Raw genomic sequence first — 25,609 nt, forward strand, 5'->3', positions numbered from 1 at the left:
AGCATGACTACAATACCTATTCCCAGTGTACTAGTATACTTCCAGAAGAAAAGGCATAAACGTAAAACATAACCTCGGAACAAGAAGTCTTCCATACTCCAATTCACGATAAGGGGCAGCCCTCGTTCAGCCTCCCAGTGATAACCAAAAATGCAACCATCCCATGAGATACCCCTCTCTCCTGCCTCTCCCCGCATGCCCCTGCATCTGCATCTCTTATCTACGCAGCCTAACCACGACAACCCACCATTTCCTTCTTCTCAGACTGACTTTACCCTCTACCCATCTTACCTATCCTCACCATGGCACGACCCTTTGTCGTTGACATCCACACCCATGTCTACCCTCCCTCGTACATGGCGATGCTTCGCGATCGCAAGACGGTACCATATATTCATGACCCAAGCGACAAGGGAACTCCCCGGTTGATAATTCTCTCATCCGACGATGACCCCGCAATCCCCATCGATCAACGCGGTCGGCCCGTGGACTCATCTTACTCAGATATCAATGTTAAGCTGGATTTCATGAAAAAGCACGACATCGACTGCAGTGTGATCTCCCTCGCAAATCCATGGCTGGATTTTCTGTCTCCGGACGAGGCCCAAACATGGGCCCGGCTCATCAACGATGATCTCAACGCCACTTGTGCGAATGTAAATAGCGCTGCTGATCCAGATAATACCATTCCACTCCAGCAAAAGAGATCACTCTTCGCATTTGGCGCTTTACCTTTAAGCGCGCCGACTCCAGATATCATCGTTGAGGAAATCCACCGACTCTCGAGTTTGCCGCATATCCGGGGTGTCATTATGGGGACATCGGGGTTGGGCTCTGGCCTCGACGATGGGAATCTTGATCCAGTATGGGCAGCACTGGAAGAGTCTCAGCAGGTTTTGTTCCTACACCCACACTATGGTCTTCCCGATGAAGCATTTGGAGGGCCCGAGATAACGGCTCGTTACGGTCATGTCCTCCCACTCGCCCTGGGTTTCCCTCTAGAGACGACTATCTCGGTGACTCGGATGCTTTTGAGCAGGGTTTTTGATCGCTTTCCCCGACTGCGGATCTTGCTTGCTCATTCGGGTGGAACGCTCCCATTTCTAGCCGGAAGGATTGAGAGCTGCATTGCGCATGAGCGGAAATTCAAGGAGAATGGCGGGGACGTTCCTGGGCCCCAGAGGAGTGTCTGGGATGTTCTCAAGACGAATATTTATCTTGATGCTGTCGTTTATGGTAAAGCTGGGCTTCAGGCAGCTATCGCGGCCGGTAGTACCGATCGTTTGCTTTTCGGTGAGTTTGTGAGAATGGTTTTTTCACTTCAGATTGCAGCTTCTAATATCTTTGTCCGCTAGGAACTGATCATCCCTTCTTTCCACCCCTCGGAGACGAGAATGAGAAGTGGTTAAGTGTTACTATCAATTACGCGGCTATCGATGATACACTCAAGGAAGATCCGGCTTCAGTTGCTGCGGTACTTGGAGGTAACGCGGTACGCATTCTCGATCTTAAATAAGGGAGTAGTAAGTGCAATTATCGATCTAGCTATAGGCGTATTTATATTCATCATGGGATATAAGCGTAAATAATGGCACACCATTCCCACGCACTTCGTCTCAAACAATCTGAACTTTTGGTTCAATATGGAATCAGGTAGCTCAACGACAGTCCACAATGCTGTTCAACATATCCCAGCCTACTAGGGACCATAACTCTTGTGTAAACCACTCTGAAAACGAGAAAATTTCACCTCCATTTACATCACAATCTTGAGGCGGCGGCGTTGCTGGACGTTTCAAGCCATCCTGGAACAGCGGTTCATCCATCCCAAAAACTGCTTGCAGAAGAGTCTTCTGAAGTTGATCTTTTATTCCACAGACGAACTGAGCTTTTGTGGCGGAGTACTGTGATGTATAAGATGCCTCGTTGATAAATAGGCCCTTGAGAAGTTTAACAAGATGGCTCGCTTCGCATTTCCCAATGTCCGGTGATAACCCTTCCTGCTGCATTAAGGCGAGTCCTTCGGGAAGCTTCATTTCCGGACAAGCTTCGAGTGGCAGCTGAATATCTTGAAAGACTAAAAGAGCCAGCATCTTGCCGACTCTACCGAGGACGACGAAAAGAAACCCCTCCATGATCTTCTGATCATCCTCTTTTGGTCAGATCCAATGACGTCGCCATTTTGCATAGGAGCTTGGTCAACTCTTGAGCAACTTCGTCTTCACCTTTTGTTGAAATATGAGATTGAGAGATTGTCGGGGATCTCTTCTCTGTCTTGGACCTTCGGACTTGGGTAGTCGCTGACTTTTGAAGCTGGTCGGTCTTTTCGGTTCCAATTCTGGGCTTCGATATAGCCGTGCAATACTGAGTAAGACCAATCGTGATCGACTCAAAAAGACACACAATGTAGTAGATGATTTGACCTTTGCCCTGACCAGGAATATCGCCTGGGTTGGAAATTTTGTGGAGCGCTCGGTATGCAAGATGAAAAGCAAGCTCAACACCTTCAAAGATGGCACTGGTGCTTTGCTCCGTAGTGACGGGGTCTGCGGCGTTATTTTGGCATTTCGAGTTGACTTTGAGTTGTATGAGATCAAGAAAAGAATGCTCTGCCTCTTTGCACAATATCACGGCGTTGGTTGCCAAGTTCTTTTCATTCCGTCTCTTTTGCAGGGCTCGCTGCATGTTATAGATTTGTCTCAGAAAGGATGTTGCTGATAAGAATTAGCAGATACAGAAATCGATTTCGATATGTGGCCTTACTTCGTTTCTCGTCATGCGTAGACTCTGCATCCTGTCGTTCGGCACCGGGGTCCTTGCGTGAAGGGTTCTTGGAGAGGCTCGGCCGCGCTCGTTTGCTGTTGATCCTGGACGGAGCGACAGGCTCAAGCACGCCGGATGCTTTGCGTTTGATTGAAGATGAAACGGAAGCATTTTCGCCAGAGGTAGTCAGTTTTGTTTTCGCAAGAAGACTCAAGTTGCGCTGTTCCAAGTCGTACATGGCGTTGAGCAGCTTAGCATGCTCGGCCTCTGACTTCTCGTAAGCGGATTTCCAGAAGTTGACACTGTCAAAAAACTTTTCTTGGCAAGACATATCCAAATCCTTTTGCGATTTGATGAAATTTCGGATCCGGGAGATGTAATCTGCAGGGCCATTGGAAGGTTTGTGAGTCTGCTGCAAGGTGAAGCATCAATCGGATCACTGACCTTTGACTTCAGTGTCGGGAGGTTTGTCCTTGACAATTGCTAGTGCCAGGGCCAAGTGAGCCCGGTCCGGTCGAATCATTGCCCGTGGGCCTGTTGAGGAAGCCATCCGTCTACAACTTGAAGGTCCACAGGTGCAGGGTGTAGATGGAGGGAAATGGAACTCGGCTGTAGCCCAGTACTAGCAGGGGCAGGAGAGCACGTGCCGGGTCAGGCTTAGTACCCTGGAGGCTTTCATTTGGTACTAGTATAAAACTAATCAAGCCATGTTGGAATCGAATGAATAGTATACTCTCAGACTAGTACTGATACCTAGCCCCTTGAACACCAGTGTGCCATCATTTTAGCGGACCGGAATACCTACCTAGGTAGATATATAGTTCCAGCCAGACGCGTGTATTTCCGAGTTATCCAACCTTGGAACCAGGCAACAAACGGCCCAATAACAACAAAATAGAAAGGTATCTACCTAGGTACTCTAAATATTCGAACGAATTGAATCAACCTCAAGTTCTTTCTTTAAGGAATTGTTCCAAGCCAAGGAAAGAAACTCGTATCAACTCTAAATGCGCAAGTGGAGACAACTGCGTCTTTGGTGTCTAAACCCCACCGTAAAAATTCAATCAAGTCACCCAGACCAATCTAAGCCTGTCCAAGCTCCATTTCATCACATAAAACCGTCAAGATGTCTACAGACGATCTCAAGGCGCACGCTGCGTCCAGCCAGGACTTCTATGCTTTGCCAGATCTCTCGCCGTCCGCAACGGATTCCGAGATCCGCCGCGGTTACCGCAAAGCAGCACTGAAATACCACCCCGATAAAATCGCAAATCCAACACCAGCCGACATCGACAAATTCCACCTGCTCCAAATCGCAAACGATGTTCTTTCCGATGCCTCGATCCGGCAACTCTACGATAATGCGCGTGAGGCACGACTGCGCAAGCAGCGCGAGCGCGAGCAAATGGGCGCGGCGAAGCGTAAAATGCGCGAGGATCTTGAAGCTGCCGAACGGGCTGGCGCTGCTGCTGCTGCGGGACAAAGGGGTGTAAAGAGATCGTGGGCATCTGCTGATGATGACGCCGAGGTCAAACTACAACGGGAAATTGAGCGGATTGCGGAGGATGGGCGACGGCGTCGTCGTGAGGCTGGGGATAAATTGAAGCGTGAGCTTGAGGAGGAGGAGCAGAAGGCACAGGCGGAGGAGGAAGAGGCTCGAAAGGTAGCGGACCGTGGCTCTCAGCGCGTTGATCGCTCCCAGGATGGTGGCGCCAATGTTCCTGAGCTCGATCGGACAATCAAGGTGCGCTGGGAGCGCGAAGCGCTCGATCTCGATTCGGACCGGTTGAAAGCCCTTTTTGGATCATTTGGAAAGGTGGAGGGAACTTTCATGCTCAAGGACAAGAGGAAGCGTGTTGAAGGGAAACGTGAGAAAGTTACTCTTGCAACCGGCGCGGTCGTTTTTGAGTCCATCGTGGGTGCACACGCAGCCGTCGTGGACAGCGAAAAGAAGCTTCGCCAATCTGGCGTCCCAGATGGAGATTGGGCTCATATTGAGTCTGTCGAGTGGGCATCTGGTACCCCTCCAGATTTTAACTTCGGCGTCGCCGGCCAAAAGGCTTCCGAAACTGCACCTCCCAAACAAGATACTCCCCCCGAACAACAGACCCCTGCTCCGTCTGCCACGCAAGATACCAAGACATCCGAGCGGCCAGCAAAGTCTTCTTTCAGCTTCCCTGGCGTCAATTCAGGACCCCCAAAGTCTGGCAAGACACCCTCATTTGGCTCCTTCGCATCTGCGGCGACATCTGGTAAAGGAATGCCCAGCTTCCAAGAAACTGTGATGATGCGCCTGAAGAATGCACAGCGTGAGAAGGAGCGCAAAGCTCTTGAAGAAGAACTCGCCAAGGAAGATGAGGCAGCAGATGCCAATGGATCTAAATAGAATAGTTTTTTTGATATATTAAATTAAGATACCCCAGCCAACAAGTGGCTATGTTGATGAAACTCTTGTCTTGTTACTTATTTTACAGCTATAGATGGAGAGAATGGGGAGGATAACTTTTTTTATGTACATTATATCGCTATAGGTTGTCATGTTTTACATAGTGGCATAGAACTGAATCTAGTCCCGTCGTTGAACTGCTTCCTCCTCTTCCTCAAGCTGTTCCATAAACTCGCGTGCCCGCTCACTAAGATCAACTGTTGGGGTAGTGGGCTTGCGAATGCTTCCAAGAATGAATTCTCTCGTCCATGCGGGAACAAAAGCTTGCAATTTGACTTCAGCGGGCTGTTCTGTCTCAGCCATCCAGGAAACCTTGAATTCACTTCCAGGTGTGAATTGTGTCCCTTCTCCCGTCAACGCGAGATCAGTCATCATTTCGAGACGACAGAGTGCAAGACCAATATTCCCGACACCACTGAGAAACTTTCCAGCACTACGGCCCCGGCGGCCGCCAGCCTTGTTGATATTCGTGCCGGCGGGAGGCAGGGCAAGTTCAGCCGAGGGGTCATAAATTGGACTATCTCCCTTGGGAGCATCACCCGTATATAACTGGACCGGTAGAATACGCTTGCGTACAACACCAGTATGGTGCGTGCGAATCGTCAGCTCCTGGCCAACATAACAGCCCTTGCGGAAATCGATAGCACGGCCCATATCCATGTTCGCTTCCATAGGGAGTGACGCTTCTCGGAGAATTTCTGACTGTCCTTCGGGGACACCATGAAGTATACGACGAATGGTGTAGGCATCTAATCCGACCTCGTCCCCGGAGACCTGCGCTTCGTCGGGAAGATAGGTGCGGAGCGCCTCCGGGCCTGGAGTCACGATTCGAGACCCGAAGCCGGGAGCGCGTAGATCAATACATCCGACAACATTCGAAGAGGGTGCGAAAGGTGACGCGGTTTCGGATTCAAGGTTGTATGCAGCCCATCGAGGCTCGGCGTGATTCTTCCACGACGACCACACGGTTCGCTCGCCGTCCTCGAGGGCTCGGAGCTTCAGCTTGGCACGGAGCTTGTGTTTCTTTAGATGCTTCAATAGCGTTGTAACTTCATTCTTGTCCACCTCCACCAACCACTCTCGGTCGAGATCATTGCCTTCAGCGTTGGGGACAGGGTAGATAAATGCGTCGTTCAATATGCGCCCTTGGGAGTTGAGGAAAGCTGTATACGAGCCCGTGCGTCGGATGCTTTTGCTAGGGTCATTTGCCACCAGTATGTTTTGTGTGATCAGGCCTTGGAGGAAGGTAGCGCTGTCGACCCCGGTGATCGAAATGAGGCCGCGGTTCGTGAGGCGGGCATATCCGGTTTGGGGAACGAGGGACGCACTTTGGCACTGCTCGGGCTGAGCCGATATTGTTGTGAAAAATCTGCTTCGCGCGATACAGCGGCCGCAGACCGAGACGCGAGGGCGCATCATGATTGAGGTAGATGCGCAGAAATGTACTTAACTTCCGTACATGACGCACCGCGGAGCGCCGTCGGGGAAAGCTCCAACCGAATCTCAAAGGCGGTGGAGGGAGCCGCAGCGGCCAACCAGATCAACGACGTATCCAATCGAACTCAATCAACAATGTCAAGTAATCGGTTGTCAAACGAAGATTATAATATTTCTCTGACAGTGACCCTATTTTCGATCAAGAGTATCGTGTAGCTTCGATGAGGGGAGATCCCTTGATACGTGAAACGAGGTGATTAAGGTCTAATCTACCAGGTATTGATGTACAAAACAGACTACTAGTACTTTACTGGATCGCTCATGTGAAGAGTTATGCAAAATTATGTGAGTTTCAATTATCATGGGCTATCATCATAGCCGAATCCCGGCCTACGTATCATACAAAGCCGATCGGGTGCCATGGTTCATTTGTTGCCTTTGGCAACTCCTTGTAGATATCCAAGCAAGAACGCCTTGTTGCTCGGTGATGAAACGTTGTTTGCGCCAGAGGGGCCCGCATCACCCTCAGAAGGAGTGCCACGTCGAGAAATAGAATCACCGCTGCTAGGATTGAGATGAAGAGATGAAAGAGGGCTGACCAGACCAGAAGCATGGGAAAGATGGTGGTTCACCGCTCGTGAGTCCAGTTGCGTTGTGGACGGAGGGGTTGGAGAAGCTGCAGGCTTTCCAAAAAGTGATAAGAGTGCCTCCTTCTGCGAAGCGTTTTGACTAGGTCTGCGGTCGAAACTGGTCTGGGGAGAAAGTTCAGCCGTGTCCGTTTGGAGGCCAGGTAGGCTTGGTTTTCGGTCCAGGTTATCCGCTTTCTGCGGAGCGGCCATCAACTGGTCGTAATCGGTCTTCTCAGAGCGTCGAAGAATTTGGGGTTGGAAAGGCTTAACTGGCGCTGGTGCCCCAATCTGAGCGGGTTGGGGAGGTTGGGGTGGAGACGGACCCGGGGCGGCCTGTTTGTATGATCCGGACATAGGTGCATCGCGCTTGGCCGACTGGGGACGGGGGAGAATTGTGATGGGTGAAGAGAGCTGCTGCGGCTGCGGCTGCTCTCGGCGAGTTCCCTGGCTCTTGCGACTCGGTCCACTAGCCATCTTCTTGGGGCCCGTTTTCCCAACCGCTTCAAATTTGGGCGTATTTAAGGGGCCTGAGACAGTAGCCGATGTTCGACCGGGCCCGAATGGGCCTTAAGGCCAGCATCCCCACGTTGGAGATCATGCGCCGGGTGTTGATGTGCCCGCTGGATGATATGCTTTTCGTACGGGGACTGGACTTGAGGTACGGGCTGGCCTGACAGTTCAACGGGGTGAGGAGATGCAACGGGTTTGGGACCCTTGAAGAGATCCAACAGGCTATCCTGATGATGAGAGGTCTTGCGAGGTTGGTGAGGAAGCTGTGGCGGAGCCAGTCCAGGAGCTACAGACGCTGGTGTTACGTGGGATCCAACCGGTGTCTTGGAAGAATCATCCTTGAAGAAGTTCAGAAGCGAAAGTGAATGGCTAGTGAGCTTCGGAGGAGGCAGCTTGCTCGCATGTGGAGCTGCTACGCCCTGGCCTGGAGCTGGCTGGGCTGACCGGGACATCAGAGGGTCACCAGTCTGTTGGAAAGGAGCCATAGCGTGTCTGGGAGGTGTAATGTTTGAGGGCATGGGGGGGGTTGACGTGGGTAGTTCGGTGCGGGCCCCTGTGGGTATTGCACTGCAGGTGCTCCAGGCAACTCGGGTCGCCCCATTGGTGGAAATTGAGGCTGTTGGTGAGGATTCATCTGAGGCTCAGCAAACGGAGGACCGGGGTGTGATGGGGGGTGTGATGGCATAATTTGCTGTTGTGGAGGGAATCCAGGAAAGAAGTTGGGTGGCCGCTGAGGTGGTTGCTCAAGGGGTGGCAGAGCATGGTGGGGAGCATTCGGTTGGGGAACGGGTTGGTTCTGAAACTGAGGGACGTTATCTTGAGACCCTTTCCTCAAAAGTGCTAGCAGTGCGTTTGACTTGTGCTGATCGACAGGAGGAGGCTGATCAGCGCCGGGGGTTTGCATGTAATTAGAAGCTGTAGGGCCGCCAATCTGTAACAGCTGCTTGATATGAGATGACGCATCTTGTCCCAAATTCACTTCAGGAAGATCGCTCGGGATGGGCAACTCAGTAGTTCCTGGCAGGTGGATATTGCCATTGGAGTAATAAGGTGCATTCTCGTCCATCGAGGAATATCCTTCGATTTGAGAGGGGTGTTTCGCACTAACTTGAACCCTTGAACTGATCTTCTTCTGCTGTGCTATCCACTTCTTTAGCGGGTGGAGGAATGGAGCAACCATGTAGAACTTGTTTGCGTTTGCTACTGCGAGGCCCTCATCATGCTGCTTGTTCTTTTTCAAGGTCGGAAGCTCTGTCAACTTATACCACTCGATCTTGCTGATTTCCTTGCGGGTCCGCGGCTCAAAGTATGTGTCCTGAGGAACACCAGGAAAGACGTAGAGTCGCATATGCTGTTCACGCATTGTGATTTCAATATATTTCACCGAATCCTCATCCTTGACCAGGTTGGCCTCACGAACATCGAATCCAGTTTCCTCGTAGACCTCACGAATAGCACAGTCCAGGTCCTTCTCGCCCTTGTTGATCTTGCCTCGCGGGAAACTCCAGTTGGCACCTTTCTTCCAGCCCTTGACCAAGACCACTTCATCCATATCTTCATTCAGTAGGATCGCTCCGCGAACAGGAACGCGTGTCTTGTAGGCGAGGAACTCGGAGAAGGCAGCTTGGTGATGATAGGTAGACCATTGCGACATCAAAGGACAATGCTGGAATATGCGCATGGCAAATGTTTTCAGAGTGAGTGATGGCAGTGCAGGATCGAGCGGGCGAATAAAATCCTCGTAAAACCATTGTGCTTCTTCTACCTGAAAGCAAATTCGTTCCACAGACTCGAGTTCCTCGCGCGGGAGGTTAATGATGAAGCGGACGCACAAGTCATCCAGCCCTGTTGCGGCCCAAAGGCCTCAGTCAGTACTTCCGATCCTCACTTGTCAGGAAAACTTGAGTAGCTCACAGTCTTCTAATTGCATCTTTGTTTCGGTCATGTTGGGAGACGGAGCTTAGCATTTCAGCACGGACAACCAACCGAAACCAGGTGCTTGGAGAAGCTACAGGCGCGACAGATCGCAACACAGAGCAGCTTCCACAGATTATGAGGTGGCTTAGCGTAGGTCGAATAGAAAAGTCGAGAGGCAGTAAGGTTTCGTATGTGCAGTGCTGGGGGACGATCTGAGGTCGGAGTCGGGCGAACAGCTGGGCAGTCAGACAGCTGGGGCAGGTCCGGGCGCGAGTTGGGTTGGTATCAGCTGACTTGGATGTGGCGGGTGCTGTTGATCTCAGCCCCACCGCCACAGTTGTGGCTTGTGGCTGTGCGTTGTCCCTGGGTACACAACAAGAGATCAGCACTGCGGTGACGTTGCTGGCGGATTGCCCATCCAGGATTGTGGTTTGATTGATCTCTCTCAACCTCCAGTGGTTTCCCGCCCTTTCTTTTTTTTCTCTTTTCTTCCTGCCTGTGGAGCAACTGTTTCTATCCCTCCTTTCATCCCTGACTCGTTCTCGGTGCTTTTTATTGAAACGATTCCCGGCGCTACTCGAAACGACTTCCGCCAACTGCAGACCAAGCAAAGCTAAGGCTTGTTTTCTATTTTTGGCCCCTTAGGCGATCAGTATATCTTAAGCATCATCCCGCACAATTATTCGATACTGCTGTGAATTTATCACTCGGAATCGCTCTATAACTGAGTACCGTCATATTTCAATCTATCCAACATGTCGGGCGCACTATGGTCCCTTGTTGGGAAAAGGGTTCTAGCGGAATCCGCCAGAAACCACTTTGGAACAGAGGTAAGTGCGGTTATATGGACTATTTGCATTGAATGAAATAGAACTAATCGCAGATATAATCCCCAGGATCCTTATTTTGAAGAAATTCCGGCGTCACGGCTCGGGCGCGCCATGGGAAAGAAAACCCAGAAGCGTCGCAAAGCCATCCCTCCAGGTTTATCAGAGAAGGACACCAAAATCCTCACACAAGTCAAGCGCCGAGCCTACCGATTGGATTATGCTCTTTTCAATCTCTGTGGCATTCGCTTTGGTTGGGGTAGTGTCATCGGACTCGTTCCATTGTATGTCAAACCACGCTGTGCTCCTTTGTTTACCCGAGCTAACGACTCCTTCTTATAGCATTGGTGATGCCGCGGACGCTGGACTTGCCATGATGGTTGTGAGGAATTGCGAAGAAATTGATGGCGGCCTTCCATCGCGCTTGCGCATGATGATGTTGATGAATGTATTGATCGATTTCGTCATCGGCCTGGTGCCTTTCATTGGCGATCTTGCAGACGCGGTTTATAAGTGCAACACTCGGAATGCGGTCATACTTGAGAAACACTTGCGTGAAAAGGGCCATAAGGCGACCAGGAGACAATCCAAAGAACGACGCAGGCGACCCAGCGGTCAGGATCAGTTGACCAACGACCCTCTCGATGCGGTTGATACGGTCGATCACAGCCTTCCAGAGGAATGGGACAAACAAGAGAGCGGGGTGGCCAACAATTCACCACCAGAATACCGAGAGCATAGAAGATCGCGATCGCGTCGCTCGCACAATGATAGTCAGGCTCCGACCAGGCCAGAACCTGCCAGGCAGGCCAAAAGCAGTCGCGGCTTCGGCCGTTGGTTCGGAGGAGCGAGCCACCCCGAGGAGGACCTCGAGCGAGGGCGCTGAACTTACTCAGGTTGGGGTTTCCGTGGCCTTTTTCGATCGTGCAACCTGCAAGCCATTTTCTTCGTTTATCCATAACGCCGACCGGACCGACCTCTTTATTTATCTCTCCTGCGTTTCCATAATAATTTAATTTAGCATTTGAGATCAGGACGTGACCTCATACATCCGTAGCAAAATTGAGAGCCTTCCGAATCACCAGATTGAGTAGTGGCCGTGACGCCTGTGTTGCCCTTGACATTTCCCCGTGGGCCACCGCACAGTGCACAAGATGCGCCACCCTCAATACAGGAAGATTCGAGTTTGTTGGCTGTTCTCGCAACGTTCGACATAATGCCGGGATACTTTGCGCCCTGGTTCTGGACGTAACGTATCATCAATTCATCAATGGACAAGTTCTTGGTGAGGACATTGTCTGATAACGGCGCGTCAGGAATCACAATATCGGAAAGTTCTGGACACACACTCGCGTACTGAAGGAGCTCGGTTTTATACAAGTCTCGTAACGGAAACTCGAACCGCACACCCCACGGAGACATGCCATCAGACACCTGCCAGGTCATTGAGGCTCCACGGCCCTTTGAAACTCCTGCAAGTGCTCTTGCCGCAAGACGGCTGTCCGAATCGCCCCAGAAGACAGACTTGCAGCCGTGTTTCTGCGCAACCGCAGCAACAAGTCGTGTCAGCAAGACATAGTCCAGGTCAGCTGCGGAAGTTGCTGTGGATATCGAAGCACGGAAAGCAGACAGGCGATCCTCATTAGACAGCGAACTGTCATCTGCAAATTGAGACCCCGCATATTCGTGAATGATTTCTTTCATATCTGGAACATAATCGAATATGTCGTGGATTGAGAGCCTGGTATAGGCAGGCGATTGAAATGTCTCCAGTAGAACTTTATAGTTGTCGTCAATCGAAGCGTTCGAAGGATTGATTGAAGAGGGGTCGATCACGAGGACATGCAGGTCGAAGAATACCTTCCCATAGGGCTTGGCGAGTTGATGTTGAATTTGCGCTTCGACCATGCTCAATAGAACGGAGGAGGAGACACCGAGGGATAATGGAAGGAGAATTTTGGGTCGAACTTCTTGGGTTTTGCCGGGTCTGTATATTTCCATTCGTCTGTGCACTTTAAATGCGATAAAGTGCTTGTAGCAATCACTAGTTGAAGGTTAGTGGGGGCCTGCCAACTATATCTTTGGTCGTTACATACCTGCACAGCTGCCTCTTTCGAACCGTAAAGACAGTCTCTGCCTCCTTGCAGTCCATGCAAGGACGAGAAAGTTCCTTAGCAGGCATTTTTGCGTGTTTGGACCGAAGCGGGGATCGTCAACTTGGTAGAAAGAAAAAAAGGTCGGCATCCCGCAACTGTACCGCCCGCTTAGTAATGCCCCGGGTTCCCCGGTCTGAACTGGGAAGGCCACGCAAGTTGAGCTCGACGATTCCGGACGAGCTATCGTGGATCCGGCCAACTTTCTCCTTGCGCCTTTTTTCACCATTACATGCCGCGTGGTTTTCAAAGGCGATTCCTTCACAATCTACTGGAGCCTTTATTACCCCTAAACCACGACCGTGATGAAGGGCTGGCTCCAAACTCTCGGCCTAACGGCCTTATTAGCCAGCTCGGTACTTGCGAATGAAGTCGAACTGGTAAGCCATCGCGCGTTAGGTCTGGCCTGCTATACTATTACACAACGCTAATGGCATCTGTCTTTAGAAATCCGACGAGGCACACCGACAACGATGCTCAGGGATGTACAGTCGGAAGGCTTGGGGAGGGAATGTGGACCCCTTTATCCTGGTCAAGTTTTCCAAGGCGCAAACTGAGGAAGGCGATCCTCTTGCCAGCTTGGTGATCTTTGAATGGAACGACGAGGAATTGATTGGGGAGTACCGGTCTGGCGACTCCGACGTAGGTGTACCCATGCATACAAACTGCAGCCTGGAACGGTCTCAAGGCTAACGGATGGACGACAGACAAAGGACACTATTTGCGAACAAGGAAGCGTCGATGCAGGACTCTGCTCGAAGGAGGATATCGGGGCATTCATTCTCACCAAAAACGCCACTGATGTCTCCAAAAACCCCATCCTTTCCAAGGCGGTTCATCTCAACGACCCGGAACCTATCAAGTACCCTGTCAAAAAGACCGGTTTCTACTGTGTTAGCACCTACGCCTACTCCGATGAGGACTATTACTCGGTGGTTGAGTTCCGCAATGCATATGGCGAGCTCCCCGCTGCCCAAATCGCCAAGCTTCCTTTCTACGGAGCTATGACAATCGTCTACGCTGTTATTGGCGTGTAAGTATTGACTGTTTACGTCCCTGTCCACTGCGAAAACGGAGAGACTAATCTTCTTCTAGTTTCTGGGCATTCCTCTACGTGCAAAACCGATTTGACATATGTAAGGTGGCTGTTCTAAATTTCCATACATCGCTAACCAGTTCATAGTGCCCGTTCAAAACTATATCACAGCTATAGTCGTTTTCCTGATTGTCGAGCAGCTGATGACTTGGGGCTTCTATGGTATGATGCAGATGTAAACCTGTGCCGCAGTTACTCAAGCTAACTTCTCTCCAGACTATCAGAATCGACACGGATTGAACGCCATGGGAAAGGCATTGATGGTTATTGTCGCAATTCTCAATGCCGCTCGAAACGCCTTTTCGTTCTTCCTTCTGCTCATTGTCTGCATGGGCTACGGTGTCGTCAAGCCCTCACTGGGTAAAACGATGGTCTACGTGCGCATCTTGGCCATCGCTCACTTTATCTTCGCCCTTGTCTACTCAATTGCCACTCTGTCAATCACCCCAGACAGTGCTGGCCCATTGGTGCTTCTTATTGTCCTCCCTCTGGCAGGTACTCTGACTGCCTTCTATGTCTGGACTTTGAACTCGCTCAATGCTACGATGAAGGATCTTATCGATAGGAAGCAAAAGGTCAAGGCAATGATGTACAAGAGACTCTGGTGGTGTATTCTTGGAAGTATCATCGTCATATTTGGGTTCTTCTTCCTTAACTCCTTTGCCATGGCTGGCCACAGTGATGCCAGCTTTGTGCCGGAACATTGGAAGGCGCGGTGGTTCGTGCTCGATGGATGGCTCAACATCGTGTATCTGTTCGATATTGCTTTCGTGGCTTACCTGTGGCGTCCGACTGCCAACAACCGACGATTCGCAATGAGTGATGAGGTAAATATGCCATTCCCGAAGAAGATTGTAACAATGAAACCCATGCTAATCATATCTACAGCTTGCGCAAGATGATGATGGATTTGAGATCCGCTCATTCGGAAGCGGTCTTGACGAAGAGGACGCTTTTGATGCACCTCCCGAGTATCCAGGTAGCTCGGCTGCCGGTGGTCACCGCGACCTGTCTCCCATCCCCCCTAAACCCGTGTCTTCGGCACCCCGACAACGCGAGTCCCTTGAGGACGAGACAATCTTCGCCGTGGGCGAGGAAGATGGGGACAAGTGGTCTGATGACGAGTCTACTCGTAGCTCTGGCGAGAGACAGCGTCTCACCCACTAAGACTATGATAAAAATCCGGCTCCTCTGGCATGCCTAACAACGTGCCCTTCTAATTGGGGAATGATGTATTTCTGTTAGCAGCGCGACACCTCTAGTTCCGTCTGCAAATTGGCTTGATGATCACAGGCATCTTACGGCGTTGGCTTTTGTTTTTGTTTTTGTTTTTTAGTTCAGTCTCCATTATTTTTTTGGTGATTATCCGGTTAAATTAGGTTCCTCTTTTTGTAGTATCTTACTTCCTGGATATACTCAGAATACTAGCTGAAATTCACCCAATTCACTCAGCATACAAACATCATTATTAGGGGAAATTCGAAACCGTCTTAGACAAGTAGCACTTCATGACTTAATAAAGCAAACCAAATATTCTAAAAAAAAGTCTCTGGCCGAACCCGATGGAAGGCGGCCCCAATCAACTTGAGTCATTTCCCAAAGCCGCAGCTTGAGCCCCGCCATTGCTTTTCAGGTTTAAAAATCCACTCGAACGTATAATCTGGAAACCTGGAGGCTCTTCCATATCAAGGGCTAGAACCAAGTTTTTGACCTTACGGACCTCAATTGAACCTGCCCCTGGGGTTTGTTCAGATCAAACAATTTAACATATAGAGGCGACACCCCGCTGCTCAGCCAAAACAACACCCAATATATTCCATCGCCAGTCACTGTCAGTGAGCGAGACTGAGAACCTTCCAAGTTCCAAGGCTGGAGAGGCACGACACCTTCCTTTCACAAAGTAATCGGCTTTCGTGTAGTCGCCAACACTTGAACATTCAAATCAAATCCATCGACACTTCTGGCGCTCTCAACCCCCCCACCTTCCACAATGACGCCCGACGTCGACCCCCCACTATCTCATACCGAGACACGCGACTCCCAACAGACAAGCGCCCAAGCCTCTAAAGAGCTACACCAACAATGCGTCGATCTTCTTGGAGAAATAGACGAGTTTCAATCCATGCTCAACAGCACCCTCCGCAATCCACAACTCGTGGAACTGCGCCAGTTCCGATCAAATGTGAATTCGGAATTCAAGATGTTACAAAGACTGGAAGAGCAGATGGAAGCTTCTAATAGCCCTGATGGAAGCGAGCGGGATCCTGATACCGAGATGCGATATTTGCACGCCCTGCGCTCGTCCAATCTGCCTTTCTACCAGGCCGTCTGGAACATTGCTCGTGGATCCTGTGCCGGGCTTCTTGCGCTGGGGAAGCGGTTTTACTGGGACCGGAAGGCGTGGCCGCTTGAAGAGAAGAAGGCGCAGAAGGGGGATGGGTCGTGGGAGAAGAACAAGCAGCCCAATAAAGATAAGCGCAAGAGTGTGTTTGTTGATATTGTGGCGGATGACGGCGAATCGTGGGTGAAGGTTTCAACTGTCTCGGAGAGCCGACTGCTTTTTGACATGGCAAAGAAAGGCTGGGAGAGAGATAGTGATTCCGATGCCTTCTCTGATGAAGATGGAGAGGGGTCGCCGAAGAGAACTGTGCTACGCAACTTCGATGGAGAGGACTCAGGAGAAGACTCGGATGATGATGAGCTGGAGCTCATTAAACTGGCACGCGATCTAAGGAAAGCGGCCGATGCTACGCGAGTGAGGTACAGACATCCCCGGCTACGCATTGTTCTACCAAAAATTGCGGAGGGAAATGTTCCTGAAATCGACGATGTTCTGAAGGAAATGCGGAGCTATGGAATTAAGGTGGAGTGCCAGGACAGCATTTCTGCGAATGCCAGCCAGGCAAAGCTCAATTCCCTCCTTCCCCAGCCGTTCAGAAACTTCACCACGGCCGTTAATATCGACTGCACCCTGCTACTCGCCATAGTGTCCGATCTCTCTCATGTAAAAGACATCGCCATCTTGCCAAGTTTTCATAAAGCCATCGTGCGGCAGATCGAGGTCGAGAAGGAGCAACCACTCCTTCCAACAGAGCTTTGGCCAGCGATGGGTGCCCGCGAGCTTCTTTGCACCAAGGAAGCCGCAAAGCGAATGTGCGAGATCGTCGAGACTATTGGCACAGAAACGGAGAAAGAACGGATGTACCTCGTATTGGGAAATGCTCCAAACGATCAGCTTGATCGCGAGTCACTCATTCGAAAATTCCAGAGCTTGTCTGACTGGCAGGTTCCGGTGGATTGGGCACTACCTATTAGGATAGTCGATGCAGAGCCAGCGATCGAGGCAGCAAAAGCTGAGGGAAAACTCCCCCCAGTAGCCGACGAAGTCGCGCAAGTCTTGTCGGATATCAACCATAGCGTGTTCATGTATGGATGGGCAACTAGCCTGACAACAATTTCTAGTAATCGGACGATCGATAAACAGATCGAGGTCACGATTGAGAATAGCAGGCAGGTGGATGGGGATGCTGTCGAAGGGCCCCAGGTTTGGATTTGCGATACTGCTCGCAGTTTGGTGGGGAAAGATAAAGGCCGCAAATCATAGCTTGGAGATACTCAACGGGGTGCTAAATGTTGGTTGGGTATGTGCACGAAACAGATGGATGGATATGGTTAGATTTTGGAATCATAGATCACTTTCACTATCATGACTGAAATCAAAGACCCTCTTATTAATTGAGCTGGCCCATCATGTTTTACTTCTCTGACGGTTTAGCGGGTTCATCTGGCTGCCAGAAGAAAGTCTCCTTATCAGCGGTAGCAATCATGTTGTAGCGTGGGTTATGTTCGATGAGGGCTGTTCTGTTTCGGTGGGGCAGTTTGACCATAGGGAAAAGCATGCCATTAGATTCTCGCTCCTGCTGCAAGTCCCAGACAAGTACATCTTGCTGGTCTCCATTGCCGCCAAGGACGTATCGGCCATCCGGAGTGAAGCATGCGTCACCTTGCCCTAATGGCTTTGCAGTTGCGGAAATTGGGGCAGCACGACCCGGCGAGCCGCCCTTGCCCGTCAGAAATGCCTTGATAGAACCGTCAAATGCATCTAGCACGAAGTGCCCGTGATAATCTGTGCCGACCATCAAGTATTTTCCATCGTTGGAGAACTCTAGCCGAGTCCAGGCACGACCTCTAGTTGAGGGGGTGTAGGTCTCCTCATAGGGAGCGAGGTCAAATGTGGCGAATGGAGGCTTATCGAAATTGCGGAAATCATAGAGAAGGACGGATGAAGTGGATTGTGAGGCGATTGCGATGACGGAGGCAGACGGGTCGAATGCCACGAGGTATGGAGTCGCGAGCTTAAGCTTTCCCTGGGGGTTGCGCGATCCAATATCCCAGAGAGTCACAGTATCATCCTTGGAACAAGAGATGAAGGAATCACTGCCTGGGGACATGGCTAGACAAGTCACTTTGTCTGTATGTCCGGAGAAATAGCGAATGTACCCTTCGTTGTGCAGGTCGAGCAATCGTAATGAGTCTACCTCGTTGTCAGCGACCACATGGTTTTGAAATGGCTTGTCGGATTTCTATCAGAAACGTACGGTCGACCTTGGTACTCGCATGTAAAACTTGGCGAGGATGATGAGTGAATCTGGCTAAATGAACACCGTATTTCTTGCTAGGAACCGTTTTGGTGGATTTTCCTTCCTTCACGTCGAATATCTGAATGGTTTCGTCATCGCAGGCGGCGACCATATGCTCACCCTGGTCGTTAAAGTCTAAAGACGTCACGAAATTGGAGGATTCTGACTTCGAGTTCCGGAAGCACTGGAGGTGAGAGTTAGTCTGGTGGCCGATGAAGATATGGACTGAGTAAATTCAAGCTCACCTTGCAAGGTCTGTGGCTACGAATGATGTCTGGAAGCTTCTGAAATTGGGGGGCAGCTCCCGTGGAGGTCTGGGGCACTGGGGTGTGCTGCTGGCTGTCTGCCATGGCGAGTGTGAGAGGGTGAGAGAGTGCGAATATGGGAATGTGGAAAAGTAAGAAGAAAGAAGTCTTATGAGAAGTGAGGCAAAGTGAGGCAAAGTGAGGCAAAGTAAAGGATATTGAGGAAAGCAAACGATTTTGAGGGAAGCGCCCGTCAGTCCAAATGGCAATGGCAATCGCAAGCGCAAGCACAATCACAATCACCCTCGTCCCTTCCTCTTTCGGGGAATCAGCTCCCCCACGCGCCTTCCCTTTTTTCTCGCGCTTGTTCCGGATGAACTATGCTCCGGTTCACCGCCCCCGAGTACCGGAGCTGACCCCGATGAGTCCCCCCATATTGACCAATCACCGCCCGTGGGATTCTGTCAGATTCGGCCAGCATTAGCCGTATGTAAGCTTTTAGTCGGTCATTGCCGCCCTCGGGCCCCGATCACCTTACTGACGACTTGCAGAACAATTAACATCATCACTCTCGAGATTTTACGAAGCCATCCGCTCTTGACCACCACGGGCATTCCCTTCATTTGGCCTCTTTTTGACCTCGAGGGACCGCCTCGTCCCCTGGCATTGTCGCCACTCCACTCCACTCCACTCCGATCTCCCTCCGATCTCCAACAAACTCCATCATCAAGTGCCGCCGTGAACGTTCCAAACCAGTCGCAATGTCTACCACAATCGGGTATGAGCCTTGATGCACAAACATTTATATACTAGAAGTGAATGCCTTTGCTAACCATTCTCTCGTTCGAATAGCTCATTCCTTGCCGGAGGTATTGCAGCATGCGGTGCTGTGACCGTCACCCACAGTTTCGAGACCGTCAAGATCCGGTAAGCACGGAATTTAGGCGCATTGGTGTGTCGCATGACACTAACTCCATGGCAGACTACAATTGCAAGGTGAACTGCAGGCGAAGGGCGATGCGGCGAAGAAGTACAATGGCGTCTTGCATGGGATCAAGACTATCTTGCAAAATGAGGGCCCCAAGGGTCTGTTCCGGGGTATCGGATCTGCGGTATGTCGCCCCAAGAGCATAAAATCGAATATCTGCCCGGGATCATGCTGATTCAAAGTGAACTTGTAGTACGTCTACCAGGTCTTGCTCAACGGCTGCCGTCTGGGATTCTACGAGCCCATTCGTTCCAACGTCACCTCTGTTTTCTACAACGACCCCACAGTCCAGTCACTCGGTGCCAACGTCTTTGCCGGCGCTGCCTCCGGTGTCATCGGTGCTGCTGCCGGCTCACCATTCTTCTTAGTGAAGACCCGTCTCCAGTCTTATTCGCCTTTCCTTCCCGTCGGTACACAGCATAACTATAAGAACTCTATCGACGGCCTCAGCAAGATCTACCGCGGCGAGGGTATCAAGGGTATTTATCGCGGTGTCGGCGCTGCGATGATCCGTACGAGCTTTGGTAGTTCGGTTCAGCTTCCCACATACTTCTTTGCCAAGCGTCGCCTCAACAGGCATTTGGGTATTGAAGAGGGGCCCGCCCTTCATCTAGCCAGTAGCGCGGCATCCGGTTTCGTTGTCTGCTGCGTCATGCACCCGCCTGGTATGTATCACTAATTAATTGGAGGCGAAGTTGACTGACTGACGCATCATCCTTTAGACACCATCATGGCTCGCATGTACAACCAGACTGGTAACCTATACCAGGGTGTGTTTGACTGTCTGTACAAGACCATCCGCACAGAGGGCGTGTTGGCAATTTACAAGGGATTCTTCGCCCATTTGGCCCGTATCTTGCCCCATACTGTAAGTTTTCACACACACTTTAACACACCTTAATATGGAAACGCTGACTTTAATTTCCAGATCATCACTTTGAGTCTGGCTGAGCAGACAAACAAGCTGATGCGTCGGGTCGAGGACCGATTCCTCTCTGATTCCCTTCGCGATAAAATCTAAGGAATAGAGTGTTTGGATGGGTTCACTATATAAATTTTCGTCTCATTTTGTCTAGAATCTTCGCAGCATTGCCATCATGTCTTTCTAGATATGCCGCCTAGCATTCAGTTGCGGCGTCAGGCCTTTTGTGATACCGGGTTTGACCATAGAGTTGGGCGTTTGTCTTTTTGGGATTTGTTCAGCCGAAGATTACATCTGTATATAGGGAGACATATCGTTGATGTTAATACAGTCTTCATATCATACATACGGAGGTTTCTGAATATGGTTTCATTGTAGTGTCGTGAGTCTCGCCATAGGAGTCTTTCATTCAAGCTCTATCTCGGTAGAAACCCGGCCGAGTGGCTCCAATGCCTACTAGTCTGGCAATTCTTATCAAGCCGATATTCTATGTTCTGTCGCTGGTATCATCTTGAAATCGTGTATGTCTTGCAAGACATAGGATGCCTTTTAGTGGGAAGAGCTATCAGGCTGAGAATGATATACTAGTCAGATTCTTATGGCAAGACCATTCTCGAGATCGATCTATCTGTTAGTCTTCGACACCAGAGCTGATCGTATCAACTACAAAACCTACTGCTTTTGCTCCAAGCTGCTTAGTTTTGTCTATTTTCAAGAACCTCCTTGGGTAAAATGGCCAGGCCAAACGATGGAGTTTCACTCAACCCCATCGAGAAGGAAGCCAATGAGGCCATTCAAGAGCTGTCAATTTCCGCTCCGTGGCCCCGCAAGCATCAGGTAAGATAATTCATCAGATGTGCCCTAAGGTAACCTGGTTATAGGATTGAAACCTCATGCCTCATAGCCGTCCATTTTGCAACCTTTGGAAGGTCATCCAATACCTCTACCGATTTCATATCGAAGAAACCTCATTCGATGTAACCTCAAATACTCGCGTAGTTACGATTCAATCAAGACTTGATTTATGCAAGGCACAGGCCTGAAGAAATGTTTCATAACGGCCTGTCCCACGTTAAGAGGTCTTGGCTCATTATACCCGACTCCGAACATTCGCTTACGGTCGAATCTGCCCCAATCGGCCACTTCACTGAAGATCAATGTTCTACCAGCTTGGCACGGCCATATAAAGCCACGCTTTTAAGAATTGCTCCATCCCCATGTCCTCGATCAGATGAGATAAAAAGTCTTGGCTCTTGGCACTTGCCAAGTCTCCGAAACATTTCTACTTTCTCGGCCTGAGATGCTAGGGTGGGCAAAGTGTGTTGCATGTTAGAGCAAAATCCTCTCTTTTGCAGAATGGAAATTAACTGTCACCAACCGGAAGGAGAAATGATCGGTCATGTCGGATAAAGATTTTCTAGAACGAGCAATAATCTTCGGTATAAGACATGCTTGGTGCCGCTCAAGGCGAGCCCTTGGCCTTGACGTCGAGTTTCAGCGTCCTCTTTTGCCTAAGCCCTGCCCGCCATGCGTCTTATTTACGGGGCCTCCGCCCTACTGGGCTTCACTTTGACGCCGGCTTTGGCTCTGTGCCCATATGCTGCACAGTTGGGTATCGACAAGAGACAAGCACCTCCGCCGCATCCTCATGTAGCCCGCGATATACCCACATCGGAGAAAAAGGGCATTTTCTATATGAACCGCATTGCGCCGGGAACATCTGAGCTATACATTTCAAACATCGATAGCACGAATGAACGCCCCCTTCTCTCCAATCCCGTCTTCGAATATCACGCCGATTTCTCCCCGGATGGAGAATGGGTTACTTTCACCGGCGAGCGCAACGGAGACGGAAATTCGGATATTTATCGGGTTCGAACCAATGGCTCTGATCTCGAAGAACTGGTCGCAACCTCTTCAATCGAAGACTCAGTTGTCATGTCGCCGAACGGAAAACACGTTGCTTATGTATCAACGGCGAATGGATACAAGGCCAATATCTGGGTAATGGAAATCTATAGTGGCAAGAAATGGAACCTCACCGGTACTGCTTCGACTACGGCCAATGCTTCTTTACCAGATGGGTATTTCCGTCCTTCTTAGTCACCAGACGGCGAATGGATTGCTTTCTCCTCGGATCGGAACTCGGGTTGGTATGGACACGGTGATCCCGTCTTCATGGGCGTGAGCGGCTGGGAACATACTCAAGAACTCTCGATCTATGCCATCCGACCCAACGGCTCTGATTTCCGACAAGTCGCCTCCAGGAGTGGTTGGTCCCAGGGCTCACCCAAGTGGTCGCCTGATGGCAAACGAACTCTTTTCTATGAAATGACACGAGAGAACACTTGGAACTCCCATCGTCCCGAATCAATCGACTCGGCCAATTCGACAATTATTTCCGTGGACTTTGAGACCGGGTCTCGTCGTGTTGAAGTACAGGGAGCCGGTGTCAAGATCTTTCCTCAATACCTTTCCAGTGACAATATTGCCTACTTCACCAAAGCTACCGGCAAGGAGGGGCTTTACACTACTGATGGTAGCTTCTTCAACACTTCCAGCGCCACAGTGCGTTCTCCGTCATGGTCCCCCGATGGAAATAAGGTTATCTATGAAAAGACTGAATGGGACATCCGCCCCATGGACAAGAAGCTGTACAGCTGGGATCCAGAATGGGAATACCGCTTCACAGATGTTTTCCCTCAATTATCCAATCAGAACATGTTTGCCATGACTGAAAAGCAACTCGGAAACTCCTCCATCGTGTCAATGAATGCCAACGGAACCAACGAGCACCTAGTCTTTAATGACATGACGACTGATTTCCTCGAGACAGCAGAAGTCTCACAAGGTCTGGCTGGAGCCTTCCAGCCTTCATGGTCACCCGATGGGAAATGGCTTACCTTTGGCGTTGGCTTCTGGTTCCAAACTCGCGCTGAGAGTGGTGGCTGGTTGGTGCGCGCTACCGCCAATGGGTCGTACTATGAAGTTCTTACCGAAAGCATCACCACCCTCAGTGCGAACAGCAGCATTATAAACTCGGGTTTCCCCAGTTTCTCGCATGACGGCAAGAAGATCATCTTCCGGGTGTGGGGTTGTAACTCCACCCAGGGTGACAAGTCGCAGCTCGGTCTACGCATGCTGGATCTAGAGACGCGAAAGATCTCCGTCCTAACTACGGAATGGGACAACCTGCCTTTCTTTCTCCCGATGGCGAGCGCATTGTGTTCACCCGCAAAGTCAGCGATACCAACTATGATGTTTGCACTATGCGGTCCGATGGCACCGACATCAAGGTTCTGACTAGTAGCGGTGCAAACGATGCTCATGCAGTATGGACACACGACGGCCGCATCGCGTATTCCACCGGCATGTTTGGTTTCCAGTATGAGTGCGCTCTATACGATCAGACTTTCCAGCCATATGGTCAGGTGGTAGTCATGGATGCGGATGGTTCAAACAAGCAAGTATTGACGGACTCTCTCTGGGAGGACTCGATGCCACTTTACGTCCCCAATGCCGCACTTCAAAATAGCCCTAAAATGGCTCGCCGTGGCTGGCATTGATTGCTTCGGGGATGATATTGCGAAAGAGAGGGAGCAGGGCTCTCTCTACTAGTAGTATATTACCTATTATGCTGTGAGAATCTCACCTCATACATGCTTTGCAACTGTACTAGTAGTAAAATTAGGATAAAAATCCAAAATTCCACCCTATTCTTTACGCAGAAGATTGATTGAGATTCAATTCGTACACAGAAGGAACAGAGTAGACGAATTTGTGATTTGGGCGCAAATGCCAGCGACTCACGCCAATATCACGGCTCTCTGCTCTTGGAGCCAAAACGCGTCATGTTCCAAGGTTTGAAAGGATTTGCACCCCGCGTTTGCAATTGGAGGACTACTGCGGACTAAAATAGTTGCCGTTTGAAAAATCAAGGAAAATCGGAGCTAGTTGCCAAGCTATATGGATACTGGGCAGGGTCACGAAATCCAGAGGCCAAGTCGCGTGCAGCTCCGCGCGTCGGCAATCCAATTCAAATAATAAAAATACGCCAGAACGGAAGGGCAAGTTCCGAGGGAAGGAGGCGGCCGAGATCCGCCAAATCAAAAAGCTGAATTGCCACTGTTTGAGGCGCGAAAGATGGTCAATGCAGACGGAAAGTTCACCGCATATGCAGGGTTGCTAGAGCATCGCGTTGGCAGGTGGAGACGCGTTCACGCCGAGGCGGAAGGGATCAAACACGGATTGGTGCAGAGTTAGGCTGAAACCCTTGTCAATGTTGTTTCCCCAGCAAGCAATGGAGCTTCAGGTACTCCGTATGTACGCGCCCCAGCTCCACGCGAGCTGAGCAGATCGGCACATTCTCCAACGCGCGAGATTTTATCGACTCCACTCCACAAAGTTGCTGTATTGGGTGAAGGCTCCTTCATTCCTTCTAGAGCTTGGGATCTGGCCTGGATCGGAGGATTAACAATGCATTTGCATATTGACATTTAAAGTGACAGCCGAAATTGGGAGAGTTGAATTGTATAATTGTACTCCGTAAGCATGTACATCAATAATCCCCCTTAGATGATCGCTCCGGATTATACATACTAGCTCAAGGGGCTGACTGGGGACATGGATATTTGGCTGGCCAGTGATCAGGGAGCTAGCAGGAGCTTCATCCTGGTTTACTACGTACTCCGTACATTGGTCTAAGTTGATGGAGCTCTGCCGGCCTAGATTGCCAATTAGCCCCGTATATCCGGAGTCGCGTCGGTCAAGCGCGTGGTAATCGCCTGCCTGGGCTTATCTGATCGTGATTCAGCCAAGGTGGAGTCCACAGATTACGTCGAGCTGAAAATTTGATGAGACGCGTCGCTGGGGCCGTGTTGTTTACGAGAATCCTGAGGTCTTGGCTTTATGATGCCCGAAAGATTTGTTTGTTTGAATATTGTAGTGTGTACGGAGTAGATACCATCGATTCGAATGGAGGGTTCAATTGGCAGATAAAATCTAGGGACTACAGTTCCAAGAATGGAACAGGGTGC

The 25,609-nt window shown here is 50.4% G+C and overlaps 12 protein-coding genes across 12 annotated transcripts; 7 read left to right on the forward strand and 5 right to left on the reverse strand.

Moving 5' to 3' along the window:
• Nucleotides 1–302: 302 nt before the first annotated feature.
• Nucleotides 303–1,516, forward strand: N7509_002732 (amidohydrolase family protein; the record flags this gene model as incomplete). The annotated part of the gene is made up of 2 exons (XM_056627369.1): nt 303–1,293; nt 1,356–1,516. 2 exons carry the CDS (start codon nt 303–305, stop codon nt 1,514–1,516), a joined length of 1,152 nt encoding a protein of 383 aa, XP_056493164.1.
• Nucleotides 1,517–1,658: 142 nt separating this feature from the next.
• N7509_002733 (uncharacterized protein) lies at nt 1,659–3,313 on the reverse strand (the record flags this gene model as incomplete). Its single annotated transcript, XM_056627370.1, has 4 exons — nt 1,659–2,152; nt 2,226–2,714; nt 2,764–3,144; nt 3,208–3,313. 4 exons carry the CDS (start codon nt 3,311–3,313, stop codon nt 1,659–1,661), a joined length of 1,470 nt encoding a protein of 489 aa, XP_056493165.1.
• A 576-nt stretch (nt 3,314–3,889) lies between these two features.
• On the forward strand, nt 3,890–5,149 carry N7509_002734 (putative cell cycle control protein (Cwf23); the record flags this gene model as incomplete). Its single annotated transcript, XM_056627371.1, has 1 exon — nt 3,890–5,149. The coding sequence occupies one exon, from the start codon at nt 3,890–3,892 to the stop codon at nt 5,147–5,149; it is 1,260 nt and encodes a 419-aa protein (XP_056493166.1).
• A 180-nt stretch (nt 5,150–5,329) lies between these two features.
• N7509_002735 (YgfZ/GcvT domain-containing protein) lies at nt 5,330–6,628 on the reverse strand (the record flags this gene model as incomplete). Its single annotated transcript, XM_056627372.1, has 1 exon — nt 5,330–6,628. One exon carries the CDS (start codon nt 6,626–6,628, stop codon nt 5,330–5,332), a length of 1,299 nt encoding a protein of 432 aa, XP_056493167.1.
• A 443-nt stretch (nt 6,629–7,071) lies between these two features.
• Nucleotides 7,072–9,730, reverse strand: N7509_002736 (decapping enzyme complex catalytic subunit DCP2; the record flags this gene model as incomplete). The annotated part of the gene is made up of 4 exons (XM_056627373.1): nt 7,072–7,802; nt 7,862–8,224; nt 8,317–9,630; nt 9,700–9,730. 4 exons carry the CDS (start codon nt 9,728–9,730, stop codon nt 7,072–7,074), a joined length of 2,439 nt encoding a protein of 812 aa, XP_056493168.1.
• A 727-nt stretch (nt 9,731–10,457) lies between these two features.
• N7509_002737 (DUF4112 domain-containing protein) lies at nt 10,458–11,415 on the forward strand (the record flags this gene model as incomplete). The annotated part of the gene is made up of 3 exons (XM_056627374.1): nt 10,458–10,532; nt 10,599–10,813; nt 10,872–11,415. The coding sequence occupies 3 exons, from the start codon at nt 10,458–10,460 to the stop codon at nt 11,413–11,415; spliced, it is 834 nt and encodes a 277-aa protein (XP_056493169.1).
• A 131-nt stretch (nt 11,416–11,546) lies between these two features.
• On the reverse strand, nt 11,547–12,711 carry N7509_002738 (uncharacterized protein; the record flags this gene model as incomplete). The annotated part of the gene is made up of 2 exons (XM_056627375.1): nt 11,547–12,573; nt 12,626–12,711. 2 exons carry the CDS (start codon nt 12,709–12,711, stop codon nt 11,547–11,549), a joined length of 1,113 nt encoding a protein of 370 aa, XP_056493170.1.
• Nucleotides 12,712–12,987: 276 nt separating this feature from the next.
• N7509_002739 (uncharacterized protein) lies at nt 12,988–14,945 on the forward strand (the record flags this gene model as incomplete). Its single annotated transcript, XM_056627376.1, has 7 exons — nt 12,988–13,062; nt 13,130–13,324; nt 13,354–13,715; nt 13,778–13,818; nt 13,866–13,940; nt 13,995–14,605; nt 14,667–14,945. The coding sequence occupies 7 exons, from the start codon at nt 12,988–12,990 to the stop codon at nt 14,943–14,945; spliced, it is 1,638 nt and encodes a 545-aa protein (XP_056493171.1).
• An 823-nt stretch (nt 14,946–15,768) lies between these two features.
• Nucleotides 15,769–17,382, forward strand: N7509_002740 (uncharacterized protein; the record flags this gene model as incomplete). Its single annotated transcript, XM_056627377.1, has 1 exon — nt 15,769–17,382. The coding sequence occupies one exon, from the start codon at nt 15,769–15,771 to the stop codon at nt 17,380–17,382; it is 1,614 nt and encodes a 537-aa protein (XP_056493172.1).
• Nucleotides 17,383–17,533: 151 nt separating this feature from the next.
• N7509_002741 (WD-repeat containing protein SWD2) lies at nt 17,534–18,768 on the reverse strand (the record flags this gene model as incomplete). Its single annotated transcript, XM_056627378.1, has 3 exons — nt 17,534–18,312; nt 18,377–18,602; nt 18,664–18,768. The coding sequence occupies 3 exons, from the start codon at nt 18,766–18,768 to the stop codon at nt 17,534–17,536; spliced, it is 1,110 nt and encodes a 369-aa protein (XP_056493173.1).
• Nucleotides 18,769–19,424: 656 nt separating this feature from the next.
• Nucleotides 19,425–20,672, forward strand: N7509_002742 (putative mitochondrial oxaloacetate transporter (Oac); the record flags this gene model as incomplete). Its single annotated transcript, XM_056627379.1, has 6 exons — nt 19,425–19,441; nt 19,516–19,590; nt 19,646–19,775; nt 19,845–20,316; nt 20,374–20,519; nt 20,580–20,672. The coding sequence occupies 6 exons, from the start codon at nt 19,425–19,427 to the stop codon at nt 20,670–20,672; spliced, it is 933 nt and encodes a 310-aa protein (XP_056493174.1).
• A 1,428-nt stretch (nt 20,673–22,100) lies between these two features.
• On the forward strand, nt 22,101–24,139 carry N7509_002743 (uncharacterized protein; the record flags this gene model as incomplete). The annotated part of the gene is given in 3 exon segments (XM_056627380.1): nt 22,101–22,665; nt 22,684–23,670; nt 23,700–24,139. The coding sequence occupies 3 exon segments, from the start codon at nt 22,101–22,103 to the stop codon at nt 24,137–24,139; spliced, it is 1,992 nt and encodes a 663-aa protein (XP_056493175.1).
• Nucleotides 24,140–25,609: the final 1,470 nt, after the last annotated feature.

Source organism: Penicillium cosmopolitanum (genome assembly GCF_028827165.1).
Source record: "Penicillium cosmopolitanum strain IBT 29677 chromosome Unknown utg000004l:1.0-4361866.0:1.0-4365735.0, whole genome shotgun sequence".
NCBI lineage: Eukaryota > Fungi > Ascomycota > Eurotiomycetes > Eurotiales > Aspergillaceae > Penicillium > Penicillium cosmopolitanum.